Source organism: Mytilus californianus, unplaced genomic scaffold, assembly GCF_021869535.1.
Source record: "Mytilus californianus isolate M0D057914Y unplaced genomic scaffold, xbMytCali1.0.p SCAF_14, whole genome shotgun sequence".
NCBI lineage: Eukaryota > Metazoa > Mollusca > Bivalvia > Mytilida > Mytilidae > Mytilus > Mytilus californianus.
Window position 1 is genome coordinate 35523028 of NW_026262626.1, and position 23761 is coordinate 35546788.

General features: G+C 33.2%; 2 protein-coding genes and 1 long non-coding RNA gene across 4 annotated transcripts in view; 1 reads left to right on the forward strand and 2 right to left on the reverse strand.

The window, feature by feature from the left end:
• Positions 1 to 1039, reverse strand: part of LOC127724678 (synaptic vesicle glycoprotein 2C-like) — a 37152-nt gene extending 36113 nt beyond the window's left edge. The window contains exon 1 of the mRNA XM_052231727.1: positions 946 to 1039. Within this exon, the coding sequence (XP_052087687.1) occupies positions 946 to 948 (3 nt within the window). The 5' untranslated portion in view covers positions 949 to 1039. The remainder of the gene's footprint in view (positions 1 to 945) is intronic.
• A 74-nt stretch (positions 1040 to 1113) lies between these two features.
• On the forward strand, positions 1114 to 23001 carry LOC127724708 (nucleoporin Nup43-like). The gene is made up of 8 exons (XM_052231788.1): positions 1114 to 1259; positions 14212 to 14355; positions 14652 to 14729; positions 15436 to 15598; positions 17136 to 17271; positions 19773 to 19924; positions 20973 to 21107; positions 22078 to 23001. Exons 1-8 carry the CDS (start codon positions 1140 to 1142, stop codon positions 22284 to 22286), a joined length of 1137 nt encoding a protein of 378 aa, XP_052087748.1. The 5' UTR covers positions 1114 to 1139; the 3' UTR covers positions 22287 to 23001.
• Positions 7813 to 10731, reverse strand: LOC127724756 (uncharacterized). 2 transcript variants are annotated; one of them, XR_007992650.1, is made up of 3 exons: positions 10642 to 10731; positions 8547 to 8623; positions 7813 to 8165 (listed from the first exon to the last, which is right to left on the reverse strand). It is a non-coding gene; the product is annotated as an uncharacterized LOC127724756 (long non-coding RNA). The 2 variants fall into 2 exon arrangements; XR_007992651.1 differs by lacking the exon at positions 10642 to 10731 and adding an exon at positions 9973 to 10053.
• Positions 23002 to 23761: the final 760 nt, after the last annotated feature.

Genomic DNA, 23761 nt, shown 5'->3' on the forward strand with positions numbered 1-23761 from the left:
CTTACTTAATACACAAATAGATGAACATCTGTATACCATAATATATCTGGCTTTGGTAAACATATAACACTTTTTGATCAATTAAGAATTTAGAATTATGTAATCAATAGTGTAGACAAAAAATAAGATTATAATAATCAGCCGCATGCAGGTTTACATTGCATTTTCTACAGACAACTTTCGAATACGAGCATGTTTCCGTAAATTTCATGTCACAAAATAAAATTAATGCTAATGCTATTACATCACAGTAAATACTGAATGTCAATGAAGTCGTTCACGCTGATTGACCTTAGGTTAACCTGTGTAACTCATTCATAAAAAAACAATAACTTGTGATTGGTGTATTTATTAGGATCCATCTATCTTCGTATTTCCACACTCAGTCAGAACTTTGTATATTTCTTGGATGTTTTATATCCCTATCTAAATTTAGAGAGTCTCAAGGAAAGTTGTATAAAAGGGGAAAATAGTATAGAAGACAAGTCTTTACTTACTAATAGCGAGCTACCATTTGATTTTTATGGGGGGCTAGGATGAAAAATTTTGTCCTGCTTTTTTTTTTAGTTGTAATCTCTGTCCTGCATTTTTATTTTTTACTCTATTCGGTCCTGCCTTTTTTTTACTAGTTTATCCTGAATTTTTTTACACAAATTGTCATCCTGCCTATTTTTTTTACCAAGTTGCTCATCCTGCCTTTTTTTTACTCAAAACTCCTGTCCTGCCTATTTTTTTCAAATTTCATCCTAGCCCCCCCCCCCCCCCCCCTCCCCATAAAAATCAAATGGTAGCTCCCTTACCATCAAGGATGTGTAAAGTACCGTCACTTATACTAGAATAGTAGAAAGTTTAGACAAAATTACCGTCTATAGACTATACACAGCCTTATTTCCAAATATGCCAGATGTCAGTGTACAGAATGAAAAACAAAAATAAATATCTTACCATTCATATGAATCTGTTAATGATTTACGTGTAAAACATTTAGTTGTAGGTTCATTGACCGTCAAATGTTGTATTGATGTTTGTGATGACAAAATTCTATTTTTTGACATGTAAACATTTGTTTAATTTTGGAATGCATTCCGGAAAAAATCCGGAATCGTTCCGGATGTTCCCGCCATGTGCAAATTTTGAAAATGGCTGACATAAGAGCAACATTTGTTTCACAGAAAATCAGCAAAATTAGATGGAAAAACATTGTAAAAAATAGTCTTCAGGGTCCAGACACGTTTGTAACAGGAAGCTGGGATGATGAGGTCATTATTTATCATAAATTTAATGATTCTTACAGTGTATAAACACAAAACCTTTAACAATTTGCTACATTTTGCCTGTTATTCTTGAATTTTATGTATTTGAGCTGTAGAAATAGACAGCATATGATTTTAAAAGCAAGTTCCATTCAGGAATAGTACAAAAGGTTGCAAGCCACTTAAAAGAATGTCAAACTGATAATATTTTATGGCATCTTTTTATTTTGAAACTAAAAATAAATTGGGTAAGACTTTACAATTTTTAGGAGAGTTCCAGGGAATTATAGTTATCTCGTACAATTGTAAACTCGTACCAATATCAACTCGTACCACTAAAAAAAAACTCGTATCAATGCAAACTCGTACCACTGCTAACTCGTACCACAGTAAATTCATACCATTGTAAACTCGTACCAACTTATTTAAATCAAGGATTTGTATAGTGAGAAGGATTGGAATCTCGCGGTATATCGACACTTCTCGCGTATCGTGAGATGTTGCGTACTCGCCACTATAAATTTATACGCGCCTGTTAGTAAATATCCGGTCGAATAGCGCGAATTGCAAGATAATCATTTCTGACTTGTTTGTTGTTAGGTTTAGTTTATTTTAGCATCTTTGATCAATATTTTGTTTTAATTCGCAAAGATATCACGATTCCTTCTGAGTATGTCATATTGAGGACCTCTCTCAAGCTGGAAAATAAACTTTGATAGTCGTTTACATTTGGCAGTTGCCGAAAATTATCGTAATTATGTTGTTTTTTTTCTTGTGATCGTAATTTGAATAGCCCAACACATCTTTATGATACTTGTAATAGCTGTTTAAGATAACCCCAAAGAGAAGGTCAAAACAATTATTTATTTTCGCAGCTTGTCTTTGTCCTTTCTTCTAGTATATGAAACTGACCCAGCATTGACCATGTTGACAGTTAGAGGAAATCATACAGTCTTCAAGAATAGTCAGTCTCCATACAATATCTGTATGTTGATTTTTTATCATAGTTAAGTTATGAATAAATTTAACAGAATCAATATACATGTACAAATGTAAGGTCCGCAACAAATGAGAAATTGAATGAATTCATTGATTTTCAAGAATTCTCGTCTGTTCAAACTGCAAATACATGAGTTGTAACTGGAACTATAGAGGTTTGAGTTCATTGAAGGACTGGCAGTAAGTTAAAAATAAGTTCATGATTATAAACAACAGTAAAATAGAAACTGAAATGATATGGAGTAAGGCCAAAATAAAAATATTCGTGTCCGCTCCTTCATCGAATAAAACTTAATGTTTGTCGTCTTTGTGTTTGAAAGTAACTGTGAATAAGATTAAAAGAAAGCGTGTAAGAGACGCAGTTAATCGATATTCGATGTTCTCGGTTTTTATCTTCTGATTTAACGAACGTAAAGAAGGAAAACATGTGAAAATGGCAGACAGTTTTTCTTGGCTTTTGATTGTCTCTACAAAGGTTTGACGGGAAAAAAAGATACAGTCGATTCCGGTTATTTGCATAGCCTATTTGTCAGACAAAATTATGCAATTAAGCGGAGTATGCTTATATCCGAAATGCCAAATTACGGAGTCAAATAACATCGACAGTAAAGGAAATCCCTGAAGAAAGATGAACGGCCATAATCCACTTACAGCATGTTGAATGTTGATTTATTCTAATAAAAGTTATAAGTCTAGTGTTATTCATGTTATTGTATTTTGTATTCTTTTAATAAAGTTTATAAACACATTTTGTTTTAGTTTATTTGCGTACCGACGTTTCCTTTACCTGGGATACAAAATTAGAACAAATTGTTCTAAAAATAGATTTGTTTCTATGACCCGTATGTACAATGTACATCATTACGCTTTGATTAAAATAAACTGTTCAACTATACTACACAGTTTATTATCATTTTTAACAATAAATGTGTAATGAACTGCCTTTGATATGCAGTATTTAAAGCTTGCACAGTGATGTAACACTGTTTCTTTAACCTCGTTAATTTCGTATATGCAAAGCAGTAAAGGGGCCCGTACGGGTTATTTGCTGGACACGAGTGTTGAACGTGTGAAAATATAATAATTTGAAGTGAATGCTCTTTTCCAAAAAAAATTAAAAAAAAAGATTGACGAATAAAATTCTTTATCCATATATAAATACCCTGTAATGTTTAACATAAATGCAAATCACCCCGAGCCAAATTGCGAGTGTACACATTGGATGGTCTTTCAAAGTAAATTACTTAATTAGCAGGCATTATTGTTTTTAAAATTCACCCCAAATGTTATCTATGGACAATGCTTAAAATCCAATCAATAATAAACACCTTTATGGATAGAATGGTCATGTTTTTACAACAATTACCTGTTTGACATTTTATGACCTCGAGGCTTAAAATAGAACATGGGAAACTTCACCTGTGTACACATCGAGGGTTATTTAAAGTAAAACTCAATCATCAGTTTGATCATATAAACACGAAAGAAACTGTTTTAAAACTTTATTTTTTATTTAATATTTTCATGCAAATTCTGATAAAAAAAAAAAAGAATTTGCCTACCTACCTACCCACACCCAGTCATCATGGGTCGGGTTTGGGCAAACTGAAATATTTTTAATTGTGGCCTAAATGTACATGTACATGGGACTAAATCGCATCCAATACATAGAAAACATAGAAAATTATCAATGAACATGGCTTTTATTCCTGTTCTTCATCTTGACAGTTGATGTAGGGTCTTCAACAATGAATGTATCATTCATATCCTAAAATCAATGGTTGTACCCATTGCAAGTACAAGTAAATTTCCCTTGTGAAAAACATTAGTAACACAAGCAACTAATAGCATTTTTGGAATAACTTTGATGGGTTATCTGCTTATTGTGTCATACACCCTACTCATAATTTGTTTCACATTTTTCACGTTTGTGGCCTTTTAGAGACAACTATACAATATGGGTTTTTCTCATTGTTGAAGGCTGTACAGTTGCCTATAATTGCTTACATCAACTTCATTTGAATTTGATGGATAGTTGTCTCATTGGCATTCATACATCTCCTTATTTTTTTATTGGTAAAGATTAGACATTTTTTATTAGCTCACCTGGCCCAAAGGGCCAAGTGAGCTTTTCTCATCACTTGGCGTCTGTCGTCGTCCATTGTCGTTAACTTTTACAAAAATCTTCTCCTCTGAAACTACTTGGCCAAATTAAACTAAACTTAGCCACAATCATCATTGGGGTATCTAGTTTAAAAAATGTGTCTGGTGACCCAGCCAAACCAACTAAGATGGCCGCCATGGCTAAAAATAGAACATAGGGGTAAAATGTAGATTTTGGCTTATATCTCTGAAACCAAAGCATTTAGAGCAAATCTGACACGGGGGTAAAATTGTCAATCAGGTCAAGATCTATCTGCCCTGAAATTTTCAGATGAATCGGACAACCCGTTGTTGGGTTGCTGCCCCTGAATTTGTAATTTTAAGGAAATTTTGCCGTTTTTTGTTATTATCTTGAATATGATAATAGATAGAGATAAACTGTAAACAGCAATAATGTTCAGCAAAGTAAGATCTACAAATAAGTCAACTTGACCAAAATGGTCAGTTGACCCCTTAAGGAGTTATTGCCCTTTATAGTCAATTTTTAACCATTTTTCGTAAATTTTACAAAAATCTTCTCCTCTGAAACTACTAAGACAAATTTAACCAAACTTGTCCACAATCATCATTAGGGTATCTAGTTTAAAAAATGTGTCTGATGACCCCGCCTGCGAACCAAGATGGCCGACATGGCTAAAAAATAGTACATAGGGTAAAATGCAGTTTTTGGCTCATATCTCTGAAACCAAAGCATTTAGAGCAAATCTGACGGGATAAAATTGTTCATTATGTCAAGATCTATCTGCCCTGAAATTTTCAGACCAATCAGGCAACACGTTGTTGGGTTGCTGCCCCTGAATTGGTAATTTTAAGAAAATTTTGAAGCTTTTGGTTATTATCTTGAATATTATTATAGATAGAGATAAACTGTAAACAGCAATAATGTACAGCAAAGTAAGACCTACAAATAAGTCAACATGACCAAAATGGTCAATTGACCCCTTAAGGAGTTATTGCCCTTTATAATCAATTTTTAACAATTTTCATAAATTTTATAAATTTTTACAAAATAATTTCAACTGAAACTACTGGGCCAAGTTCATTATAGATAGAGATAATTGTAAGCATCAAGAATGTTCAGTAAAGTAAGATCTACAAACACATCACCATCACCAAAACACAATTCTGTCATGAATCCATCTGTGTCCTTTGTTTAATATGCACATAGACCAAGGTGAGCGACACAGGCTCTTTAGAGCCTCTAGTTAGCATTAAGAGCATATATAAGTGGACAATCATTTCATTTTTAGGGGGAAGGCAGGAGGATTTCTCTTGGACAGATTATTCACAAATAGTCAATATTATTTCATTTTTGTCGAGCCTGCGACTTTTGTCGCAGAAAGCTCGACATAGGGAAAGTGATCCGGCGGAGGCGGCGGCTACGGCGGCGGCAGCGTTAGCTAACTTCTTAAAAGCTTTATATTTTAGAAGGTGGAAGGTCTGGATGCTTCATACTTTGTATATGGATGCTTCATGTTACGAAGTTTCCGTCAGTCACATGTCCAATGTCCTTGACCTCATTTTCATGGTTCAGTGACTACTTGAAAAAAAAGTTAAGATTTTTTGTAATGTTAGATTCTCTCTTATTATAAGTAATAGGATAACTATATTTGGTATGTGCGTACCTTGCAAGGTCCTCATGCCCGTCAGACAGTTTTCACTTGACCTCGACCTCATTTCATGGATCAGTGAACAAGGTTAAGTTTTGGTGGTCAAGTCCATATCTCAGATACTATAAGCAATAGGTCTAGTATATTCGGTGTATGGAAGGACTGTAAGGTGTACATGTCCAACTGGCAGGTGTCATCTGTCCTTGACCTCATTTTCATGGTTCAGTGGTCAAAGTTAAGTTTTTGAGTTTTGGTCTTTTTTTCTAATACTATGTGCAATAGTTCAACTATATTTGGTATGTGCGTACCTTGCAAGGTCCTCATGCCCGTCAGACAGTTTTCACTTGACCTCGACCTCATTTCATGGATCAATGAACAAGGTTAAGTTTTGGTGGTCAAGTCCATATCTCAGATACTATAAGCAATAGGTCTAGTATATTCGGTGTATGGAAGGACTGTAAGGTGTACATGTCCAACTGGCAGGTGTCATCTGACCTTGACCTCATTTTCATGGTTCAGTGGTTATAGTTAAGTTTTTGTGTTTTAGTCTGTTTTTCTTATACTGTATGCCATAGGTCTACTATATTTGGTGTATGGAATGATTGTAAGGTGTACATGTCTAGCTGGTAGGTGTCTTCTGACCTTGACCTCATTTTCATGGTTCAGTGGTCAAAGTTAAGTTTTTGAGTTTTGGTCTTTTTTTCTAATACTATATGCAATAGGTCATCTATATTTGGTGTATGGAAATATTTTATGATGTACCTGTCAGTCTTGCAGGTTTTATTTGACCTTGACCTCATTTTCACGGTTCATTGCTCAGTGTTAAGTTTTTGTGTTTTGGTCTGTTTTTCTAATACTATAAGCAATAGGTCAACTATATTTGTTGTATGGAAGGATTGCAAGCTGTAGTACATGTCTGCCTGGCATTGTTCATCTGACCTTGACCTCATTTTCTTGGTTCATTGGTCAATGTTTAGTTTTCTTGGTTAAGTCTGTATCTTAGAAACTATAAACAATAGGTCAACTATATTTAGTGTATTGAATGATTGTAAGGTGTACATGTATTTCTTGTTTGGTTTATATGACCTTGACCTCATTTTCTTGGATCATGTTAAGTGTATGTGATAGTTGTAGTAAAGCTTTATATTTAGGACTATCAACATAATATCAATGATTAGTAAAGAAGGCGAGACATTTCAGCGTGTGCACTCTTGTTATCTGTTGCTCAGATAGTTTATGTCACATAGCTTCATTTTCACTTTTTTACATAATTTTTCATGCTTAATGTGAGGCAGAAATGCAGCAGCTTATTCATTTTCATCTTGAACGGGCAACATTATTTCTTCTACTAATTCTCACCAAGCTAAAATATTCATTCCCACATCACCCCACCTTCATCCCATTGACCCAATAAATCCATTGGTTATCCACTTTCAAAAAGTACCTACATTGTACCTAGAAAACCTATCTTAGTGAACACTGACCTGTCTTCGTTTACATCCTTGTCCTTTGATCTCCTGATAGTTTTCTTAATAGCAATCGTACCACATCTCCTTATTTTTATACCCACATGAAATATTTCTTTACATTCCTTATGAACCAAGCATGAAAGACCAAAAAATGGAACATTGTTACAAACTAAACTATCTGGGAACACCCAACCACAGAAATGCTGGTACCTGCTATGACATGTATGAAAACATGTATTCTGGATGTCTTGTAATAAAAGAAGTTTGTTCTTGCGGACAAATTTTATTAACACACAAAGCAATATTAAAACATGTTACTTTTCCAAGTCCTTTTTTAATTCCATTCATGACACTATTTGAATAAATATATAGTAACTGGTTGGATTTTACATATTGATAATGGTGATTTCATACTCTGGTTAACTTCCGTCTTAAGTTTGTCACAGGAGCTGACACAATTTGTATTTGAATTTTTGGAACATAAAGTATCCTCTGTGACATGTACATCATAGAAAATACATTCTACAAATGTATGTCTTCTAGAGGCTTGGTTTGATGCCTTTCCCTGTATTGCATGCAGTATGAGTGATCATTTTGTAAGTCAGAATATGGTGTTATTTCTTGCACTTTCACCACAAAGAAACATATCTCCTTTCTTTAACTTTGGTATCCTGAAAATAACAAACATTTTTTTTTGTAAGACTAAAATACATAAATTATAATTAGAGTTTCCCTGACATTTTCCATATTGTAAAATTATAATATTAATCCATTTAATTTCAAAGCAAAAACAATAAAACATTACATGTAAAACAAAATACACCTGCCTACTACAAATTAAAAACGAATAAGAATCTAAAAATTACATTTTGTGGCAGTACTAGTACTAGTGCTGAAAGCTGTCAGAGCTGGCTAGAATTCAACTAAGAATTTCTGTAAAAAATATTAAGAGATGTGGCACACTGGTATGATTCTTGCACAAATTCTGAATATAATGATTTTAAAGTAATTCTGGTATCAGTATTATTTTATATATTTAATAATGTAGTTACCTGATTATTATCCACAGCCATAACCAACTATTGTCTTCAGAGAGAAGTACTATTAGAACACAAAATATCTTTTACATCTGAAAGTAAAAAACTTAATCTAAATATGATGTTAAACAATTATACACAGTAACTGAAATTTTATTACTTATGTATCAAGAGTAAGCTACTCTCCTAGCTATCCATATATATATATAAAAGCTAAATAATTATTTTTTATCAAATAACATTTAGAGAATTTTGCAGTAATTTAAAAACGAATAATTGGGCACTCGTCACTGCTGGGTTATGTATAATCTGTTACTGTTTAAACCATGTAAACAGATGTAATTTACATGTTCACTATAATAATGCTGGGATATGTATTTTATTGAAATTAATCCAGTTATCGTGGGTTTTATGGTATACATATATATATATATGAACATTAACAAAGTAACACAGTTCATAATACATCACAAAAATAATAAAATACAAAACATGAATTTATGTAGAATATGGAGTCTGGTCAGAAAAAGTTCAGAATTTTAAAGTCCGCATTGGCACATTATGCATCCTATACAAGTACATAACCGGTTGATTGTATTGGGGTAACAAGGATTAATTATGTACTTTAGTAGACATGTAGCCATCCCAAGAATATCAAATGTTTGACCATGACAACATAAAATTTTTGACTATTTTGGTATTTCTTTATATTTCAAATGATGAACCCAGACGCCCAAGAGTCCTGACAATACATGTATGAAGAGTTTTTAGTAGTGAGCTGAGAGTTTATAACTGCTCCTTGATGAAGTGCCTAATTTTACTTTCAAATTCTCCATACATGTACATGTGAATGGACCGTTCTTTTCTTTTTGGTTTTTGTTTATGAGTGTTAAGAAATTTTGTGTATTGTGGAACACTTTTTGACAACAAAGCCTGAAAAATAGTCTTTCATAAAATTTCTTTTTATTCATTTGGGCAGTTAGAAAAATTATACTGGTCTGGGACGAGCGCTTGTGATTTATCCTGAAGACGGCAATATATATTTTCTATTTCAATAACTGAATTAGTCGCACTGAAATCGTACCCTTATCCCCAACACTTTTAAGCACATATATACACGTATACAAATGTAACTATCTCCTGATATCTTTGGTACAGGCCTGAGGTATACCAAAAAATTGGAGAGATAGACAGTCTTAATATATGATAGGAAGAACACGCCTTTAACTTGTAAATCAATAGTGTCCCTATATTTTCACTTTATACTACTGCCAAAATATGCTATCACCTATGACAGTAGATCACAGTAGCCTATGTGCAGTATGACTGTATGATATACTCAGTTGATGTGGTGAACGTAAGCAGGGTTCTGTAAACCCTTGAAGGCATAAAGGAATTTTCCAGTACATTTTCATATCAATTCTAAAGGAAAAAGCAATACCTTTTGGTGTAAATGTCCACGAAACGACAGATGCAAACTATGTATTCTACTGTAAACATTTTTCATCACGTTCGAGGGACTACTGGAAGTTTATTTATGTTCATTTGGTCCCGCCCATTATAACGACTTTTGGATGAATCTAGTAACCGTAGCGGTATTTTGAAAATATGATAATATCACACGCTATCATTTTGCAAGCCAAATGTTTTAGAAAGTACAACAAATAAACTATGATAAATTGATATAATTACGTTTGAGTGTTGAAATCGACCGATTGTGGCACTTTATTGATATTTTATCAGTCCACCCTTTTTTGCACTGACGCGGGACGATTTTTGACGGTTGGTCTGAAATAACCATTAAAATAATTACAACGAAAGCTCCTTACACTATATAGTTTATAATATGCACGCACCACACACATTTATTTCATATAATTCAAGTTTCTGAACACAATTCCGTATTATGAAGGAGGAGATTGAGATTAAAGTTGTTGTTTGGACCGCCTATTTGGGCGGGATTATTATGATGACCAATTGATAAAATGCATAGTATATTTAGATGCAGACAATGTGTTTTGTAAAGATATAAACTGTTTTTTGAATCAGAACTGTCATAAACTTGCACTTAAAAGTATCACATCATGTAATTTTGTTATAGTATACTTACAAAACGCCGAGTTTATCTGGAAATGACATAAATTCAACTTGTAATGGTGGACGAAAAACGACTAACGAGATGCATCACGGTAAATCTCGCAAAATCCCATCATACGCAGCTTATTTCAATACAGGCAATGCAAATAGTCCATGAGATTCCAATCCTTCTCACTATACAAATCCTTGTTTAAATGCATTCAAATGGTGTTTAATTTCACTCAATACCTCTTAAGTCTGTAAAATGTATATTATTTGAAATTACAATGACCAATTTGTAGCTACCTATATTTCCGCACTTTCTGTGTTGTCATTTAGAAAATAGATCACACTCTATTGCTTCTTGTCGGGGTCTAACCTGAGAGTGGCACCATATACAATTGTCGTCTTCCATTGTGGTTATGAGTAACCTCACAAACATGCCCCATTTTATGAGGAAAGTGGGCTTTGAGACAAATCATGTCAGCTTGTGTTTTGATAATCAGGAATTTCATTTGATAATAAACATTATACATTTAATTCCAAGCTGTTAAATTATATAACAACAATCAAAATTTAATAATATGATTAAAAAGTTGATTTTTCATTAAAATCTGGTATATTCAAAGATATTTTAATTTTTTGTATGTAGCTTAAAAAAAATAATCATTAATTATATAATCATTCGTATTTTTGTCTAAGTTTTCATTAAAATCTAGTATAAAATTCAAGTAATTCAACTTTTTTTATTAAGTTTACCAAAAAAAAATCATAAAACATTTGTATTTTTTATTATATATTTTTAATGGTACGAGTTCTGATTGGTACGACTTCCCAGTGATACGAGTTTACGTTGGTACGAGTTTACGTGGTACTAGTTTACAATGGTACGAGTTAACTTGCTTCCGTTCCAGGATAGCTCTTGTTTCAACTTAGAGGTTGAAAAAGTTGTATTTAGTAACATTTTGAATGCATCAGCCTAGTTTTCCTCTCGGGCAAATTTGAGAACAGAATAATTTTGATTAATAGATTTTCACCTAAGACTGTAACAACTGTGTAAAATGGTAAAATATTCAACTACACTTCAATTTTGACTAGGCCCTCAACCTGATAAAAACATACGGTAAGGTGACATTACCTATATAAGTTGATATTTTCAAGCAGAAGACGTTGTGTTGATCCTTACACTGCATGGATATCTGCTGGTGTTTCCAAGTGACTGTTACATAAAAATGTGATCAGAAACAAGAAAAAGCCAAACTATCTGGGAACTTAAGCATCATGACCATGATGACAATGTATTTAGAATTTAAGTAAAGATATTTAATTTTTGTTTACAGATTATGTTAGCATACATTCATTCAATGTGACATGTACAAGTTGGCTACATGTATAAGAAATGTCCTAATGTATATCTTGTAAGACTTATAACACTATCATATTCCTTCCACTTAAGCATGTTACGTGTATTTATTCCTTGTGAAATCAAACCTTAGGGTAAAGTTGTAAAAGAATCAGTCTGGGACGTAAGCCACTTCAATCACTTGTCCTTCAGTTTTTGGACAATTATGGTTGCTAAGTTCAAGTGATCTAGTAAACGGTTTGAATAGAATCTTAAATGTTATATCTGTTTTTTTAAAATTTTTTCTAATTTCAATTGTTAACCCTTTCAACGCTATACACAGCCTATGCCACGATGACGTACGCCGCCCGCCACTGCTGTTCGCGGCATATGTCGCGATAACGATGGATTTTCCCTCCAGGCTCGTAACCATTCGGTTTTCATTCGGGTCCTCTCTAATTTTTTCCTCGTATGAATCGAGGATATACAAGGTCCCGTTTGCGCTTGAAATCGCTGGAATTTTAATGGTAAAAGCATGCAGTAGAAGAAAAATAAAAAAAATATTTTGACAAATGCAAATGGTGGAAATCGAAAAAGACCCTGAAAATATGGAAATATTTCAGCATTTCTATGGTGAAACTGACAACGAGGAATAGTTAAAAGGTTTCCTGTTGTCTCAATGTGTTAATTACATTCAATTCATGTGGGAAATATGATTTGGTCTATCTTTACGAGACGAAAAGGGGGGGGGGGACTGAGGTTGACTGCAAACTTTGAAGACAGAGCCACTTATTTGAGCCACGTTTACATTATACGTTGTGTAAGGTGCAAATACGCTATGGAATCAAGCAACTGGTGTCTTCTTTATTATATGGCAGATAAAACAACAAAATAAATGAAGATTAAAAGTTGTTTTTATTCAAAATTCAACACAAATACAATAATTTACACCTTTTACCTGTTAATTACCTGAAAATGCAGGTAGCTTGATGAAAATTTTACTATAATAATTGCATAACATTACAGTTCATGCTCTCCTGAGCATTTTTTATGCACTAACTTTGTCTGTATCTCTAATAAAATGAATAATATAAAAATTTAAACAGATTGTGACGTTTTAATTTTCTCAACCTGATTTTGTACCTCAGCATGATTTATGTATTTTCTATCCTGATGACGGTGGCCTAGCCACCGAAACATGTCGATCTCAATAAATTAATGGAGCATTCCTTAAAGTGTTGTTGTTACTGGACCTTCTACATAATAATATAAAAGATACAGCAGTCTGAAAAGGAATATACTGTTCTAATTAACGAACACAAAAAAAATGCAGCAGCAGCAGCCATTTTTCTTTTTTTTTGTGTAGCGTTGAAAGGGTTAAATGAATAAGTGTGAGCCATAAAAGTGTCCTGTGAAAAAGTGTCCACTCGGACTTTCTTAAACTATCCTGCATTTCAAAAAAACTTGGACAGAAGCTTGTTTATGATCATAAGATAGTATCCAGAAGTAAATTTTGTAAAAAAAAATCCTGTTTATCAGTATTTTACTCATAAATGGACTAAGTTTTTCTGCCAGTTAACATTACATTCACTCTGTGGTTAAAGTTTTTCAAATTTTAATAACTTTCTTAAACTATCCTGGATTTGTACCAAACTTGGACAGAAGCTTGTTTAAAATCATAAGATAGTAACCAGAAGAAAATTTTGTAAAAAAAAATCCTGTTTATTCGTATTTTACTCGTATATGGACTTAGTTTTTCTGCCAGTTAACATAACATTCACTAAGTGGTTATAGTTTTTCAAATTTTAATAACTTTCTTAAACTATCCTGGATTTGTACCACACTTGGACAGAAGCTTGTTAGTGATCATAAGATAGTATTCAAAAGTAAATTTTGTTAAAAAAAAATCCTGTTTATCCGTATTTTACTTTTAAATTTTTTTGGGGGGAGTCAATATTTTTTCCTCAAGATTTAAGAAATTATCAATTTACCAAAAGAAGAATTGGGGGTCACAATTTATTTTGCTAATTCTTTGTATATAGTCTTAAAACAGATAAATTTACTAAGTATTGCGCAACAGCATAGTGTATTGCACAACAACAAGAAATCTTCAATTGAATATAAATTCAAATCATATAACCAATTTCAAATTCTTTGACTACATTTATTCTGTGTCAGAAACCTATAATGTGTCAAATATTTAATTACAATCCAAATATTTTGTATATAAAGTATTTTGAATTAAAATCTTTTCTTTTGCAGGAAAATAAAGTATGTTTATGGAAAGTAAATAGAGAAAAGAAATTTGAAAATGAAGGAGATGGCAGAGGAACAGAAGGGGATGTTGATAATGACCCAATACCTATTTGTGAGGCCTCCCATATAGGGGATGTAACAGGGCTAGAGGTTTGTTATAGAGTATATACATGTATGTTATCTTTGTCAAAATACGATGATCAGAAACCCTTCATACATGTCATACATTGATGGTCAGTTACTTTAAATCCAGATAGACTAATTAGACATATTTTTCAGCACACTTTTTTTATCATAATTTCGAAAAATAAAATTATACATGTACATGTACATGTATAGTAAAAATGTATGCTTGTGAATTTTCTGTGAAATATTTTTTAAGAATCTTTTATCGTTTATTTGACTGTTTTAAGCAACTACACTAAAATGTTTTTTTTATTTTTTAGTTCATTTCAGAAGATCACATTGTATCATCTTCATCGTCAGGAACAGTCACATTATATAAACATCACACAAGCTCACAGGTAAGAATTCTTTGGAACAGTCACTTATAAAATCACACAAGTTCACATGTAACTATCCTTGGGAACAGTCACATTATACATTCTATATAAACATTGCAAAAGCTTACATTTTTGAATCCTTAGGAACAGTCACATTATATAGTTCATCACAAAAGCAAGTAAGTATCCAAGGGAACAGTCACAATATGTAAACATGAAACAAGTTTACAAGTAAGCAATCAAGGTAACAGTCACATGTGAAAATAGCACATGTATCCAAGGGAACAGTCAAATTATATCAACATAAATAAGTTCACAGGTGAGTATCCTAGGGAACATTCACATTGTGTAAACATAGCACAAGTTAACAAGTAATTATCGTGTAGGTTTTTAAATACGTGGTTTACAGATGATGATTATGTTAGCTTTGATGTAGGACCTGATCAATTTTAATCTTCTTCTGAAAAAAAATAATGAAAGCAAATACGGTGTCTGCCTAGTCTGTCCTTTGTCTTCTTTTAAATTTGAAAACTAAAATTTTTTAAGGATAGAAACTAGCGTGTTCTGCAAATTCATTATATTTCGCTCTGTAAAGCCGCCTTTTTCACCTCCTGATAGAAGAAAGAGCATGGAAAGGATCCATATTGCCTTTCTGATACCAGGAAATAAATATTTTGTTATGAAGCATACAGCTCTTTAATAAACAAGATCATATTTATAATTTTAGACACTTGGTAACTCACATCAGTGGGAAAGACTTCATCATCACTGTAATAAACCATGTCCATGTACCTGTCTGGCTGTCAGAGAAGACTGCATAATTACGGCTGGTGAAGATGGCAGGATAAATGTACTTAATATAGCTCAGAAGGACCCAAATAGAACAATAGGTTTGTTACTAGGGTAGACTAGTCTTTCCTGTCTTTACAAAATTAACATACTCTTCAGGTCAGTTAGACTTTGTCATTTCCACTTGTCTCATGTAAAAGTGAGCACAGAATGGGTAAAACTTCTGATTCCTGTACTGACCAGACAGAGTGGACATGCAATATCTTGGGGAAATGAGTTAAGCTTTTTTATGCACCCGCCGTAGCGAAGGGGGCATTAAGTTTTACTCTTGTCTGTAAGTACAAACATACGTACGTCCCAAAATTGGTTTCTGTTCTCTAACTTAAGTTTGCCTCAACCAAATGTTATGAAACTTATACACAATGCTTATTACCACAAAACACAGATCAAGTTTGAATTTTGGTGGTGTCACTTTTACCATTCTAGAGTTATGCCCCTTTACAAATGGAAAAATTAATGAATTTTTTCGTTTCTGTTCTCTAACTTTAGTTTGCCTCAACCAAATGTTATGAAACTTATACACAATGTTTATTTCCACAAAACACAGGTCAAGTTTGAATTTTAGTGGTGTCACTTTTACCGTTCATGAGTTATGCCCCTTTACAAATGAAAAAATTGATGAATTTTTGGTTTCCGTTCTCTAACTTTAGTTTGCCTCAACCAAATGTTATGAAACTTATACACAGTGCTTATTACCACAAAACACAGATCAAGTTTGAATTTTGGTGGCGTCACTTTTACTGTTCATGAGTAATGCTCCATTACAAATGGAAAAATTGCTGAATTTTTCGTTTCCGTTCTCTAACTTTAGTTTGCCTCAACCAAATGTTATGAAACTTATACTGCATACAATACTTATTACCACAAAACTCAGATCAAGTACAAATTTGGGTAGCGTCACTTTTACCATTCTTCAGTTATGTCCCTGTATAACTTTATATGATATGCAAGCGGAGGCATCATCTGTGTCCCATGGACACATTCCCCATTTATTTTTCAATAGTATTACAGAGTCTTGAGGTTAAAATTGCATTGATTGCCTTCAGTGGTTAGAAGGAAATGACAAAGTCACGTGAATAGTGTTTACTGATCATCTGTAATTGAAATATTAGATCATCTGTAATTGAAATATTATTTACAAATTACTTACTGGTAGAGATGTAGACATATCATGGTTAAATATATATGAAACCAAATTTGGCTGGAATAATGAATGGAAGTTCCTGTTAAAAATTAATAATTTCATTTTCACATTCTGATCAAATGCAAATCATAGCCAGCAGAGGCAATCTTTGATTCTGATTGACCAATTAAAAAAAAAAATCCTCTGAAACTACAGGAAAACTTCAGAAACCTAGGCAATGTATTTTTGGTAGAACCTGTACAAATGTACAAAGATCCTCATTTTAAATGTTGACCAGGTGCCAAGCATGGTATTATTGGGAAGAAATAATTCCCCTTTGAAACCTGTGGAAAATCAAATTATTATGAGTAATAAAACCATTGTTGTTAAATGTGTTCCTTTGCAATTCTTGTAAATTCTCAGTTTCAGAAAGACATTACTTTTTCTCTCAACAGGAAAAGCCGACAGCTGTACAGTGAATGGTGTAATATTCCTTAAACAGTTTGAATTTCTAACCGTAAATAGTACGGGCCAGCTTAAAATATATGACTTACGGAGCAAATCTGATGATCCTGCCCAAACTTTGTCTGTGTAAGTGAACAACAATGAACTACTGGTATACATTAACTGTAGGCTTTTGTGACATATTTTTAAGCCCCCGCAACTAAAAGTTGGGGGGCATATTGTTTTACCCCTGTCCGCCTGTCCGTCCTTCCGTCCGTCCATCCATCTATCCCATTATGGGTATATAGTTATTCCAGATAACTCCCAATAACTTGAATGCTAGGAAGTTTTCACTTTGCTGGCTGTTTGAACATATATTGAAGGTGTGCATGTGGTCAGGGTTGTGATTTTTATTAATATTTGCTCTTTTTGGAAATAGTTGCACTTTGTCATTTTTGGAGTATATACTTGCATAAGAGGTGCATAGCACAGCCTGCCAACTATCACGATTAATGGTGTGCATGTGGTCAGGGTTTTGATTTTTGTCTCGCCATGACGGAGTCAAAAAGTGAGACATAGGTATGCTGTTTCCGGCGGTGACGGCGTCAACAATGCATTAGTTGTGATTAGGTCTAGTTCATGGTGAACCACTAGTGGTAGGTCAATGATATTTGGTATGCAGTTGTATTAGCATTGGCACATCTCATTTCCATGGAGATTATTTGGCCCTGCCCCCTCAGTCATGGTCTATTGACTTTGAAACTTTTGCTTAGTTTACATGTATTAGTTTGTGATTAGGTCAGTTTAAGGGGAACCATTAGTGGTAGGCCAATGATATTTGGTATGCAGTTGTATAAGCATTACCACATCTCATTTCCATGGAGAATATTTGGCCCCACCCCCTCAGTCATGGTCTATTGACCTTGAAACTTTTGATTAGTTGACATGTATTAGTTTGTGATTAGATCAGTTTAAGATGAACCGCTAATGTTAAGCCAATGATATTTGGTATGCAAATGTATTGGCATTTGCAAGTCTTGTTTCCATGGAGATTATATAGCCCCACCCCCTCATCATGGTTCATTGACTTTGAAACTTTTACATTGTTTACCAGTTAATGTTTGTGTTTAGGACTGTTGATAAGTCAATGGTATTTGGTATGCAGTTGTATTAGCATTGGCACATCTCATTTCCATGGAGATTGTGTAGCCATGTACCTTCAGTCATGGTTCATTGACTTTGAATATTTGCATAACTTACATGCTAAAGTATTGCTATTTTAATTTCAACATTTGCAGTATCAAAATTACAAAAAGGCAAATGTATTGGCATTTGCAAGTCTTGTTTCCATGGAGATTATATAGCCCCACCCCCTCATCATGGTTCATTGACTTTGAAACTTTTACATTGTTTACAAGTTAATGTTTGTGTTTAGGACTGATGATAAGTCAATGGTATTTGGTATGCAGTTGTATTAGCATTGGCACATCTCATTTCCATGGAGATCGTGTAGCCATGTACCTTCAGTCATGGTTCATTGACTTTGAATATTTGCATAACTTACATGCTAAAGTATTGCTATTTTAATTTCAACATTTGCCGTATCAAAATTACAAAAAAGGCGAGACATATCTCTGTGTTAACAGTTTATTATTAATATTTGCTCTTTTGGGAGATTGTTGAACTTTGTCATTTTTGGAGTATATACTTGCATAAGAGGTGCATAGCGTTTCCAGATAACTCCTGCTACAGTTTGAATGCTAGAAAGTTTTCACTTTGCTTGCTGTTTGTACATATATTGAAGGTGTGCATGTGGTTAGGGTTTTGATTTTTATTAATATTTGCTCTTTTTGGAGATAGTTGAACTTTGTCATTTTTGGAGTATATACTTGCATAAGAGGTGCTTAAAAATAAATGTCATACGATGCTGATTAAGGAGCTACCATTTGATCTGAACCTTTGACCTATATGGTCCCATGCTCAACTTTGTGTATTTTAAAATAACACTTTGCATCTGCGGGGGCATCATTTGTGTCTCCCAGACACAATATTATCTCAAAGATAGTCCTACGTTGACTTTGTTATCATACAGTTACTTCAGAGTGGAGTGCGAGGCATCACTTTGTCTAGTTGTATGTAGGAATGTAGCATGATAAAAATGTTGAGGGTTTTACATCCATTAGACAATAACTCACAATACATAAAATGGGTATAATTTTGTGTTTCCATTTGAATATATTTTTCCAAGCAAGTACTCGAGTATTGCATGGTAAAGCCAACAACAAGTACTCTATTAGTAATTCTTCACCCAGTTGACATACCCAGTAATTAGTAATAAATATTTTTGTATATACATATGTAGCATGCTACTAAATTATCCAATGTTAATGGATGAAACTACAAACTTTTTTTCAAATATTAAGTAAAAAGATTAAGATAGTTTAAGCCCTTGTTAGTGTACAATTTTTGCTTACCACTGAGTATGATGGTTGACATCACTAAAATTTCTGAGGTTATAGAGCAACATTTATGTGAATATTTCAGAGCATCTTGAAACTCTTGGAGCAAATATTCATTTGATATTAATGTTCTAAAGCTGTATTATAGATATTTATATTGCATTAATTCAAAATTTGGTAAAATTTCAGGACAGGAGATTTAACACCTTTACAATGTGTGGATAAACATCCTAGTCAGTCCCATATAGTAGCTACAGGTGGGGATGATGGTACCCTAGGAATCTGGGACTTACGGCAGGATAAATTTCCAGTATCCCTCATGGAGGCACACTCAAGCACTGGTAAGCTACTTGTCCAACGAAATAAATAAATGGATTTTTTGCGTTATAGGTAAAGGGATTTAAGTGTTTAAAGGGGCATTTGCTGTCAAATTCATGTTCACAGATTTGACTCCAATTCTCATATTTGATTTATGACATACTAAAACGTATATCCAAATTACAAAAGAACTAAAATAAACAATTAACAATGCATGGACTCGACAATATGTATCAGCATTTTGTGTGTATTTTAATCCAGACACCATCTAATTAACCATGGAGATGACCTTCAAAGACTGCCAAGGGTAATATAACCTGATATACACACAAATATAAATACAAATATTTAATGAGCACGTGCAATTGGATTTTGCTAGGTCTGTTTGATTTCATATTATAGGTTTAAAAAATATGTTAATCGTCGTTTTTACCTGTATAAGAATGATTTTTTGTGGATTGAACCAGTCAACCAAATGGTTCACCCTTGTTTGACTTTCAATGTTAACATCTTTCCTTTTAATACCTGAACATGCCTAGTACATGTTTAACCGATCTCTAGCTAAGGGGTTCAATTGAAAGTCACATTAAAACTGATTCAACAAGGTTAGATAATTGACTTGCAAGTCAATAATACATCAGTGATGTTTTTGAGCTTATTTTGACAAATTTGGGCCAAACTGACTGCTTATAACAAAATATAATTTTGAAAATCCACTTTTATTAGTACAAAAAGAATCATATTTAACATTTTTGTCTAAATCATAGGTTATGTGTAAAATTTGTCCAAAAGAAATGGACATAAATAAGTATCAAGTATCCATGAAAAATACTAATTTTCCTCAGTCAAAGGAATTCAATGAATAAATATAACATTTGGTTAAGAATTATATTATGTTTGTGTAATGGGTGAAAAATGGTATGCAGAGCTCCACCAAAATAACTTGAAAGACCTCTTTCACAATTCAGAATTTCAAAGATTAATAAAAAAACAGATAAATCTTGCATTGTATTTTAAGCTTTAGTTGTTTTAACTTGATTTTGATTTTTATGTTTCTTGTTTTATTTTCAGTGTGGGAGTTAAAATTTCATAAAACAAGTCCAGACCATTTATTTTCATGTTCCGATGATGGTAGTTTATGGCATTGGGATTCCACACAAATTAATTCATTTTCTATGGCAGCAATTAATCATTTTTCAGGAACAGGTAAATCTGACTGTACTACATATTACTTAATGAATTTCACCTGGTTTGAACATAACGTAAATTTAAAACTGTCACATTCTTTTTAAGAAAAGGTTATTTTCTTATTAAAATATTTTAAATAAAGTTTTCTGGCCAGGATCACACCACATCTATTTACAGTTTTTCTGGCCAGGATCACACTACACATTTATTTACAGTTTTCTGGCCAGGATCACACTACACATTTATTTACAGTTTTCTGGCCAGGATCACACCACATTTATTTACAGTTTTCTGGCCAGGATCACATCACATTTATTTACAGTTTTCTGGCCAGGATCACACTACACATTTATTTACAGTTTTCTGGCCAGGATCACACTACACATTTATTTACAGTTTTCTGGCCAGGATCACACTACACATTTATTTACAGTTTTCTGGCCAGGATCACACTACACATTTAATTACGGTTTTCTGGCCAGGATCACATTACACATCTATTTACAGTTTTCTGGCCAGGATCACACTACACATTTATTTACAGTTTTCTGGCCAGGATCACACTACACATCTATTTACAGTTTTCTGGCCAGGATCACACTACACATCTATTTACAGTTTTCTGGCCAGGATCACACTACACATTTAATTACAGTTTTCTGGCCAGGATTACACTACACATCTATTTATTTTCTGGCCAGGATCACACTACACATTTATTTACAGAACATCCCTCAGTATAAACTGCTATTGACCATATAAAGTTTAGGGTCAGTAAGCCAGAAGAAAAACCAGGTATTTTGTGTGTTAATTTCAAAGGGCTTTTCAAGAAATAATTGTTTTGTGGTCAGAATTACTTCAAATAAAAGTAAAAGCAAGGTAATTGTTTCTAAGATAAGAGATTAAAGAAACAACACCCATATTTATTTGTGGGATATATACTTAAAAATCTTCAGGAATGGTGTATTTATTGTAAATTTCATTCAAGGTGCAGGATCTGGTGGTGGTTCTCTCCCGTCGCAAACAGCAGTCAATCCATGGTTAGAAACAGAAATAGCTAAGAACAAAATGGAGATCACATCATTATTATCTGACAAATCACTTCCCATCAATTCATTAGACATTACAGGTCATGCTTTAATTTGTGGCAATGACGGAGAGACAATATTCACATTGAATCTACCAGCATTGAGATAGCATTAACTTGAAGTGCAAGAAGGGGAGGTTAAATGTTGTTCCAGTGTTCATTGGAAGCAAGAATTGATTGTGTCAGAGTCTTATGCAAACATTATTAGGTCTTGTTTTTGAGGGTGACAAAGATATGTAAATTGAACAAGATACTTTTTGCTAGAAGAATATGGAAAGTTGATGTTGTAGTAAAGGCAAACTGAGTAGGCTCTATACAAGGACATGACGTCGTAACAGTTCTTGAAATACACATCTATTCATGTATTAAATTCATTGGAAAATGTATACTAACTTATCAGTATTTTAAATACATATGTTGAAATTATTGATTTTCAAATTAAATCAATGTTAAATAGTTTTGAAAAATCCCTATATTATTGAATAGAAAGATTCAATATCATTTTAATTTACAAATGCATTTCACACTAAGAAATATTACTTTAATATACATATTGATTTAATTTGGGAATACATTTCATACCCAATAATATTATCATTGCAGACAGATATTTGTTTAGAAAGTTTAATACTATAGGATAAAAAGGTTACTTTTAAGTGTAGCCCATTTTTGTGTTATTAAATGAACTATTTGGAACAATTTTGTTACACATACCTGTCATCTGATTGAACCATTTAATGTATATTATTTTATTATGTCAAACTTTTGTAAAAAAATATTTAATGTTTAATAATACAAAAAATAAAGAGATAGTGAAATTATGATTTTACGATTGTTTTTTTGAAATTTTTATACGCCCGTTTACGGGACGTATTATGGTATACCTCTGTCCGTCTGTCCGTCTGTCCGTCCGTCCGTCTGTCCGTCCGTCGTCAACATGTCGGACACTAACTCAAAAACGCTTTAACCAATTTGCATAAAACTTTGGTGAATTGTTTATATCTATTGACGTGAGCTCCCTTTCGTTTTTTATAAATTTAAAATTTTAAGTTTCTGACTTATGAGGTTTTATTCATTAAAAAAAGGGGGATTTTCCAGTTTTCGGACAATAACTCAAGAATGCTTTCACCAATTTTCAAGAAATTGTGGTGAATTGTTTATATCTATTGACATGAGCTCCCTTTGAATTTTTATAAACTTTAGATTTTACGTTTCCGAGTTACAGGGTTTTATTGTCGAGCCTGCGACTTTTGTCGCAGAAAGCTCGACATAGGGATAGTGATCCGGCGGCGGCGGCGGCGTTAGCTAACTTCTTAAAAGCTTTATATTTTAGAAGGTGGAAGGTCTGGATGCTTCATACTTTGTATATGGATGCCTCATGTTACGAAGTTTCCGTCAGTCACATGTCCAATGTCATTGACCTCATTTTCATGGTTCAGTGACTACTTGAAAAAAAAGTTAAGATTTTTTGTAATGTTAGATTCTCTCTTATTATAAGTAATAGGATAACTATATTTGGTATGTGCGTACCTTGCAAGGTCCTCATGCCCGTCAGACAGTTTTCACTTGACCTCGACCTCATTTC